This window comes from Brachypodium distachyon, chromosome 4 (genome assembly GCF_000005505.3).
Source record: "Brachypodium distachyon strain Bd21 chromosome 4, Brachypodium_distachyon_v3.0, whole genome shotgun sequence".
Lineage (NCBI taxonomy): Eukaryota > Viridiplantae > Streptophyta > Magnoliopsida > Poales > Poaceae > Brachypodium > Brachypodium distachyon.
Window position 1 is genome coordinate 36863156 of NC_016134.3, and position 9950 is coordinate 36873105.

The window sequence follows — 9950 nt, forward strand, 5'->3', positions numbered from 1 at the left end:
ATAAAAGTGGCGACTACACGTATACTTGTGGGGTGGTGGTGTGTGTGTGGGGGGGTGGGGGGGGGGGGTTTGTCCATTTTGGTTTTCAGCGCACCCACGTAGTCATGCGAGTTGCAATGCGGTTTAGAGCTAATTTTCGTCATTCAAGGTGGTCAACTTGAATATAGAGAGTGGTATCTGTTCCCATGGCCCCTGATATATTTCTCATCCGATGTAGTCTATAGTTTGTGTTATCAAACCATCTCATGACTGAATCCCAATGAATTGGCTGCGTATGTGCATAACACGATACCAAATCAACATGTTATATGTGTTTCACCTGTGCGGATTCTAGGTGGATGCTTCTATATTCATGTAGATACTACTGGAACTAGAATATTATATTCTTAGTTTCAGTAATCAAACATGCGATTTTCAGCAGGACCAAGTTAATTCTGTGAGGTATCTTATTTTTTGTGCTCACTTTGTGTTTTTACAGTTAATTATTCTCAGATTTTAAGAAGGCACGTGAGCTGACCCACACTTTTTCTGAAAAGATATAGCTTTTTTTTTTCATTTTTCCTGTAGGCACAAAAGCCCAGACCACTGCGAACAAGACAAAAGTCAAAAGAATCCACAAAGCCCATTCCTACGTACAAGCCCAACAACAGGGAACAGAAAACACCGATCAACAGGAAACGAACAAACAAACAGCTGCGTTAACGCCGGTCGACTGAGAAATAAGTGTATTTCTCAGTCGACTGAGCAATATACGCGCCCAATGAATATAGTTTGTGCTGCTGTACTATGTAGTCTTTGGACCCCACATAAATGATTTGATCTTTAACAACTCTTCTTGGTCTGATATCAAGCAGATTTGGAAGCTGGTCTCAAGATCTTTAAAGAAATTGAAAATTCTGTTCAAGGAGAATATGCTGGGTCAGATGACTCCTATCTACCAGTATATCTCCTAGATAATCAGTGCTTCTCGTTTGATCACTTGGACTTGAGCTCTGATAGCTTCGGGTCCCCTGCTGCTCCTTCTATCAACATCAGCTGCCCGGTGGGTAGTTGCTCGAAGTTTTCCCTTTCCAAGGCTGATGATCTTCCCTTTCCAAAGCTGATGATCAAGTCCACTCCCCTGCTCAACTGAAGCTCCTCCACGCCATCCCCATCTATGTCCTGCCAAATCTGGCCAAAAAAAAAAAATCTGGCGTTGCGAGAGAAGCTGCGGGAGGTGTGCCTTCTCTACTCTCTGAAGTGCAATGAGCAAGTTTGAGCTGAAGCTCATCTCATAATGATACTTATATATGTTGTTTGCTACGGAGTATGTTGGACCTGTATGAGGTACTTTTAAGACTAATGTGTCTGGTTTCATGATGAATGGAATCGGGGGTCTTCTGCCCCCTGTCGATCTAAACAAGATTGGCCAAGGTAGAGATGAAAAAGAAAAAGAAAAAGAAAAAAAGTAGCCAAGAATCACAGACCTTATTTTTTTATTATAAGTAGTATATGAAGAATAAACAAATAGTCCATTTCGTATATTTTTATCCTCCAACATCGAAATCGAACACCAATAATTTCTGGTCCCACACAAAACGGTATCGTCAAGACTGACATGTCATGGTTTTGGTACTCTTTAAATTAATAAATGTTTGCATCAATCAAGATAAGCAAATGTGGGCTTGAGCCTGAAGTGTCTCTGTAATATCATTAGTAAACCGGGGCTAAGACGATACTCCCTCCGTTACATAATTCTTGTCTCAAATTGGTCTAAAAATGGATGTATATATTCGTAAAGGTGTCTAGATACATGTAATATTTCGACAAGAATTATGAAACGGATGGAGTACTTCTTTTTTAATGCGGCTAAGACGATACTTGTGTGCTCATTTTATCCTTGCAACGGATGGTTAGACAAACAAATGCTTCTTTTTAAAAATATTCATGTTGAAGTAACAATCATTCTCTTCGTTGATACAAAACGTCCAAAAAATTGATTAAAAACATGATCTAAAAGATTGTTTTTTATTTTTAAACAAGTTGTTTTTATTTTTCCCTCCCTGCACTCCAGAAAGGCTTCCATAATAAACCGTGTTTTCCACCTACTTCCATACCGTATTGCTGTGCATCCATATTGTATTCATGTGTTTTTTCCTATTCCTATATTTTAAATTTTTGTGTTGCAAACAAGGCCTTCGGCCACCAAAACGGTCCCTAAGTATCAAGGGGGGGTAAAAGAAATCTGTGGTGCCCTCCACCGAATAGAGCATATACTCCCTCCGTTCCATAATATAAGACGCACGCGTATTTTGAGATACAACTTTGACCATCAATTAGACTAACAAAATGTGAATTATGTGTTATAAAAATTACACCACTAGATTCATATCTGAAAGAAGTTTCTGACGGTATAATTTTTATAATACATAATTCACATTTTGTTGATCTAATTATTGATCAAAGCAAAATCTTGAAATGCGTGCGTGTCTTATATTACGGAACGGAGGGAATATTTCAGAGGACAAAACGGACAAAACATTCCGCGATGTCATTTAGCCTTTAGGTCATCTCAAAGAGGTTCATGGTAAAGGGGAAAAATGTTAGAATCAGATTTATTTCGGAATACATCAGTTGCGTTCGCGTTCGAAAAGGTGCCAATGAGGAATTTCTAGATATAGTACTAAAAAAAATCACCGCAATACACCCAGACAACTAGTAGAATTCAAAAACAATTGTCATTATTGTCAAAAAACACACAAATTATCACGAAATAAAGAAATAGGGAGAGACAGGTTAAATATATCAAAATATATAATGGTTGCTTGCCATTGCAAAATAATGACAGCGCCTTTTCAAGTCACCAGGGAAAATCCGTACATCGCCATTTTGAAAGATTTTAAGTTGAAGACATTTTCAATTTCACCCAACTCCTGCAGTGAAATTGGCAAATGGCGCTAGGGGAAATTTGTCAATTCCCCACGTTCACTAGGGAAATTCTGTGACATTTTGTGAAACAATCCGTACAGGAACTGAAGGAATCCAAATTTCACACTCAACTTCAGAGCTGTTCACTTTACAACCTTCATACACGCAGAACTTTTTACTTCGACTTACCAGATGACATCCTTGTTTACGCTCAACTGGTAACCAACACTGAAGTTACTTAGAGCGGGCACCGCATCAGTAACACGGACAATTCAAAGTTCACACGAGTCACCAAGTGGTTCAACACTTGCCACCGAAGATATTACCAACCAAAACATGTTCTTCAATGTAATATTCAACACTTGTTAGGGACAGAGCTCTAGCAACTAGCACAAGGGCGTCACTATAGTTGTCACCGTAGTTATCAGTTATCACACTACGCTTACATGCCAAGAGCAAGTTAAAGCAACGTTAGAGTGGCTGCTCTCATATCGACCTTCACGTTCATGTCCATATCCCAATCACTCGCCGCCGGATAGACCCAATAGGGTTTTGGCACTGGCCATCTGTCAAGAAGTGATTCTTCAGAGTAAGACGATGAGTAAATTCATGCAAAACACTTGCAACATTAGTTCTGAGACGTGTTCGAAAGGTCACCTGTTTAAATTACACATGTCAGCAGCAATGCTCCTGTTGAACACAACAAGATTACAGTTTATTATCCAAAATAATGGCATTTATGCATACAGACTCCAAATGTATATACAATGCCCAGCCATTTGACATGCAATACAGTTCCTGGCGTTTATGGACTTGTACGGAAAAAAAAGAACCGCTACAGGAGTGGAATTCTTGGAGATGAGTGGATAAGTGCAGAGATTGAGGATAAGCCAATAACAACTGTGGCCTATATATCACCGTAGCAATGATCCACAATTCAATTAGAAAATATTCAAGTTTCAGAGAACTGCATTTGCTTGTGTAAAACATCAAACAATTATAATATCGTTGAAGCTGGTTCTGTTACAAGCACTTTATTATATTGAATTAGCTCCGGGATTTACGTATCTTTATGCACAGCACACACTTGCAAGCCGTACAAAATCTACAAAAATGTTGTGGGACATACCTCTCTGTCTCAAAACGCCTCAGGCATTCCAGAATTAAATTCCTCGGTATGAACGGAGTTTCTTCCTCGTCATAAAAGTTCATGCCGATAAAGTGCCCATCAAGATCAACAAGAGGTCCTCCAATCCCACCCTAAAACAAAAATGAAGTGAAGATGAACAATCATTATATGGAAGAAGATGACAATTACAATAGCTTGCACATACTGTTCTAGACGTAACAACAAATTGAAATTTGAAACACAAAGATCCTGATGCAACAATCTATCTCTGTCAAGTAACGAAGGAAGAGAATTAACAGTTTACCTTTCTTATTTTACATGTGGAGGTCCGTAGTTCTGTGCAATCAAATTTGCTCCGTTTATCAGTCAATGTTCCACTTATGGCCGTTAATTTGCCAACTGCAAAGATGCGCCCTACAGCCACCACCTCCGAACCGGACTCAAATTGTACTTGATGATTGAGACTTGCCGCATGAAGATAAGGGGATGCCACGATATTCACTAAAGCGATATTATAGTGTAAACTACAATGCTGCAGCTTTCCTATGACATATTGTTTGTTGGGAAGGCGCACTTCAATCTGCAATGATAAATTTAGAACTAAGCAATATCTCAAAGGAACAAACAGAAAGACTGGAGAATTAGTGAACAAACCCTCAAGTTATCATCAATCCTATTTTCATCCTCAGAAGATCTGACCAAGCTTGCTGACGTCAGAACACTTGTGCATAGATTGTATTCTATAACTATGCCCGTACATGCAAATAACCTTCTTTTCCCTACACATGCCAGTGCCACATTTCAGATCAAATACAAAACGAGGAAAATCAATGGTCATACTAAAGAATTTTCACCACTGAATGAAGCAAGCGAGACAACACTGCGAGACAAATTTGAAGCTACTTCTTTACTGAGCTGATTCAGGCCATCTCCGCAAGTACCATCCATGTTGGGAAATTTCTCTTCAAAACCATTAACCAAAACCATGCCTCCTGGTTAAAGTGCAATACAACACAATAGTAAGAGCCACAGCAAAGCCGTAAAACCGTGCCAAAACGGGGGAAGAGTCAGAAAAATCGGAAGCAACAACTCACCACAGAATTTTGTTGGCAACGGATAACTACGCGAGCGCAGATTTTCATGTATCCTATCAACACATGCTAGGGAAACAAGGTGAACCAATTAGCACTGCTCTAAAACTAGATTCTATTATGAAACTAAAATTCTCGTTTACTATTGGAAAATATGAACAAAATGGTCAATAAGTAACATTAGAGTACAGTAGTAACTTGTAATTTAATTTACATGTTAGCAGTCACTGAAGATTCACCTTGTGGGTACAAGCAAGAATCTGGGGAGCCATTCACACCATTGTTTGTGCTTCTCGTAATTATGCCACCTAAAATGGAAAAGATAGGCAAGGTGAAGGACTTTCAAATTGAAATGATGTTCGTAAGCTTGATAAAGAAGTATATCTCTCATGCAGAACACCCACAGACGTCCAACAACATGAAATGATAGGCACTGAGCTAAAAGCATTCTTGCACCTACAGTTAGGATTCATAAACCTGAACTGTGTGGTAACACATAATTAAGAGTTCTATGAAAGTGGAAGTGTGATTTTTTATCCTTACCAGCACAATGACCGCCTTGCTTATTTTCAGCCCTGCATTGGAACATAACAAATCGTTGTGACAACTCCGTAGAAGTGCTTACTCAAAAGTTACGAGTCATATGGCTACAGTTATTCCGTAAAACGGCAAGGGAAACTCACATCACACGTCTACAGAACACATAAAGATAAGTATGTACACGCACTCAGTCAAGAAAGGTTGTGCTACCTTTTATCTATTAAAATATATGTTCAAGTTAAGCCGGCCGAAGCAAGAGTTACAATAAAGTGCTGGACAAAAACGAGAGCACATGCTTGCAAGATATGTGGTGAATCCGGGCACAAGAGTCAAAGATACACTACTTGTTGAATTATCGGGCCAATGGGTAGCAAAGAACCTAACTGTTATCAACATATATTTAAAAACACAAAGATACCAAAATTATATATATCCTCTTATAAGTTTCATGCATAACCTCACACAACAACAATTTGACCTGCAACTCTGGTGCATAAATTTTTTGAATTCTTTTTCCTCAGATGAGAGACAGACTCAACTTCTGCAATAATTGGGTTAACTAATCTCCAGTAATATCTATCTACATTGCTGGATGTGTTTCACCAGTCTGAAGCATATGAGATAAACCTGCGATATTATTGGGTGGCAAACTCATAACTCCACGAGCATGCATGGGTTACCATCCTATCCCCTAGATAAACCTGGCGGAGAAGCTGTAGCTCATAAATACTATGAACATACCGAAATATTCCAAAACGCTCAATGCACTTGAGAATTATATTTCTTGGAAGGAAGATTGTTTGTTCCACATCATAGAAGTTCATGCCATGAAAAAACCCATTGAAATCAACAAGAGGCCCTCCAGTCCCAGCCTAGCCAAATAAAATAAAATGAGAATGAATGAGGGGAGACAAGCAGAGATCTCATTTTAAATGCGTTACTGCAATAGTTCAACAAATCAAGTGATGCAACAAATAATTTCCAATACTTTAATTAGAGAAATCAACGTATTGTACCTTACTGACTTTACAAGTGGAAACTATAAATTCTTCGCCATCAGATCTGCTCAATTTGTCCATCACTATCCCACTTGTGGCCATCAATTTCCTTGAGTTGAACAAACATCCAACAGCTACTACCTTGCTACCTGACTCAAGTTGCTCTTTATGTTGTAAACTTGCTGGACTAGCGCAACCAGGGGCTTGAAAGTTGACAAGAGCAATATTATGATGTAAATCATATTGCTCCAGCCAGGCATCGGCATACTGATAATACTCATTCCACACTCTAATCTGTAATGATAAAAGACTTAACTAGTGTCTCAATTCTCGAATGAACAAGCAAAGTGGGGATGATTAGCAGCACTAACCGTCAAGTCCTCAGAGATCTTGCTTTCATCATGAAAAGATCTGACCAAACTTGCTGAAGTCAACAAAGTAATGAGGCGTGGTTTCCAGTGTATAATTATGCCTGAGCATGAACATATCATTTTATCTCCTAAACATGATCATAATTTCAATCGGTCATTAATGGTTATCAAATACAAATCTGGGAAACAATGAGCATATCACAGTAATAGTACCTTTAAAAGCAGCAATGGCATAAACCCTTTCAGATAACTTTGAAGCAACTTGTTTACTGAGTTCACCCCAGACACCTTGACCAGAAGTGCTGAAGTAGCCAAATTGCTTCTCCAAATTATCAACCAAATCACCATTCCCTAGTGAACAGAGCATGATACAGCACAATTGGAGTACATGATATAACAAAGCCATGAAAATTTACAATACATGCAAAGGAAGTTAGAAGAGTGACTAAGCTGAAGCAATTACTCACTTATGCTTCCTGTCGTGCAATCTGTTGGCTTGCCACTTTCACTACTTGCTGTTGTGCAATCATGTTCTCGCTTTCTCTTCTGCACCTTGCCAAATCTGCAAGAGAGCAAAACATTTTTTATACTTTCTTGCTTGATCTCGAAGGGTAGACAAAGCATTATATATGACAGTTTACTGATCCACAAGCCAGACCTAGATTTGAACTCTCATCCCTATCATACCTAGACCCTTTACTAATTGAAAGGACATACTCATAAATTATAGCTTAGCGAACTCTACACCTACATACAGAATTGACTCAAGTGCATCAATCTTCAATTAAAGAATATATTTAAAAAATTAAAGAGTTTGGACATTGGTGATATGACATCATGTGCTCTTGTCATGTTTAATGAGTACTCTGTAGCTCTGTAGGGCATAGGTATAAGCAGTATTTATTGCACCAAAAACAGTGTTCCAGAAATGCTGACACATCATTAAGGTCCTACCTAAAGTGGTAACAGAAGGACTCTTCTAACTAAAGGCCTTTCGGAGTATCGGTTTTTTTTAAATGAAATTTTGGGGTACAGTTTATTCTACATTATGTGATTATTGAAAAGAACAGGGCCTTTCGAACAAGAGAAGCAAAAGACAAGATACTTCAAAGGGTATAACATAAATAGTGTTTATCATTTTCAGCCTGATTGAGAGCCACCTGCATTACAGCATGTTGACCCCCAGATAGTTGCACTGTTCAGGTCTATTTGCTAAAACATGGAGTCATCGACAGCAAGCTTAGGCCAAAATATCATAAGGCTGATTCATTCTAGCAAAGGAGGGCCACTAGTCCACAAAACCTCAGTCCCAATTCCGAAACATACTCCCTCCATCACATATTAAGTGTCTCAAATTTGCCCAAATATGGATGTATCTATACCTAATAAGCATCTAGATACATGTAATATTTCAACACTTAATATGGGACGGAGGAAGTACAATGAAATGTAGAAACAGGTAGTTGGCTCCAATGTGGCTTCTACAAGTTTAAGCCAGTTCCTATATTCACGAGCTTAAAACTACCGATGATTTCATCAGAACGATCAATTTTAAGTCAACTACCTGACAATAAAACGCTAAATAGGAATAAGGCAGATTAACCACGAGCAGAAGCACCCATCTAGTAACAACAACCTTGCATGAACGCGATATTAAAATTTGCGAAACAAAACGAGGTCATTCATGACGAAACTGAAAGATAGACGAGCATGAATCGATAATACTCCATCCCAAGCAGAATGACATTTCTGCACAGGCAAATAGAAAAGCAAAAGGAGTTGCCATCCGCGAATATCTTCTGGTGCCAGGCCCCTAAAGTTTCGATTGCGCGGTGGTTGCCCGCGGACACATAAGAAATTCGGGCATTTACAGTTATCATCGATGTTTTTACCCAATTAACTTTTAAAAAGGACTGCCGAAATCAAGCAACGGGATCCGGCATCAACGAAATTCGACGGACCCAAACCAACGCTAAGCAATTTCCAAGAGCCAAGACTCCCAGGTCCCAATTAACAGACGCAAAAACTCAACGTCGATCCAAACTAGGGATCCGCGAAACCCAGGGCTGAAATAAGCGAGACGACTACGAGTGGAAGCGGAGGTTCTCACCTAGGATCACGCTCTCCAGCGGCGGGGAAGCGGGGTGAGAAATCCTCCATACGGAGTCCCGAGGAGGCGAGGATCGAGAGGGGCACGCGAGGCGAAAGGGCTTGCCGACGACCCCGCTGCCTAGAACGACCGTCGAGAAGGAAGATGCGAGAAGTTTCTTTCTTTTCGAGGCCAGAGGCGAGAAGTAATCTCTAATTTTCTTTTGACTCCGTATCGATCTCTATCTAATTTTTAGCGGCCCTCCTCGTTTGGTTGGGCTATTCTTCGATTTTCTTGAGTTATTATAAAACAACGACGTAACAAAACAAACACAAACACAAGCCATCCGTGTATCAAGATGGCAATGGGCCTCCGAAACCCAAAAAGCCGTGGGTTTTTACTTCATTAGGAGACGAGTTTGGGTCAAATTCAATCGTTGTGGGTTTGATGACCCGGTACCCGTGAAACCCGTGAAAATTTTCAGATAGCCCATCAGAATGGCCTAACACGGCCTATATATCTACCAAACCCCCACATATATTGTTAGATTCTATGTTTGGACCAAGTTTGTTTCGACCAAGTTATGTTGTTGTCAGCTTATATGCTTATATCTGTATGCGTGTTTGTGTGAACTTGTATGATATCGTTTATTCTGTGTGAACTTGTATGTTACTAATTAGCATTACTTCTAGAGGGTCCTCAATATCCATTTTTTTATGGCATGTCCTTCTCTTAACAGACCACTTATTTTGAAACCATGCTATTTTTATTATGTTTATTATGTCAGTCTATGAGGTTTGACATTGGCGCCATTATAGAAAAAGA

General features: G+C 39.4%; 1 protein-coding gene across 3 annotated transcripts; it reads right to left on the reverse strand.

Moving 5' to 3' along the window:
* Window positions 1–3009: 3009 nt before the first annotated feature.
* On the reverse strand, window positions 3010–9347 carry LOC100828337. Of its 3 annotated transcripts, none has more exons than XM_010239904.3 (15): window positions 9147–9346; window positions 7504–7598; window positions 7250–7387; window positions 7037–7137; window positions 6684–6959; window positions 6409–6539; window positions 5671–5702; window positions 5367–5435; window positions 5131–5196; window positions 4891–5028; window positions 4691–4815; window positions 4341–4616; window positions 4037–4167; window positions 3565–3597; window positions 3010–3473 (listed from the first exon to the last, which is right to left on the reverse strand). In XM_010239904.3, exons 1-15 carry the CDS (start codon window positions 9194–9196, stop codon window positions 3368–3370), a joined length of 1767 nt encoding a protein of 588 aa, XP_010238206.1. In that variant the 5' UTR covers window positions 9197–9346; the 3' UTR covers window positions 3010–3367. The 3 variants fall into 3 exon arrangements, with proteins under 3 accessions (XP_010238206.1, XP_003578171.1, XP_024310553.1); XM_003578123.4 differs by having other exon boundaries at window positions 7037–7164; XM_024454785.1 differs by lacking the exons at window positions 3010–3473; window positions 3565–3597 and adding an exon at window positions 3541–3564 and having other exon boundaries at window positions 7037–7164; window positions 9147–9347.
* Between the last annotated feature and the right edge of the window lie 603 nt (window positions 9348–9950).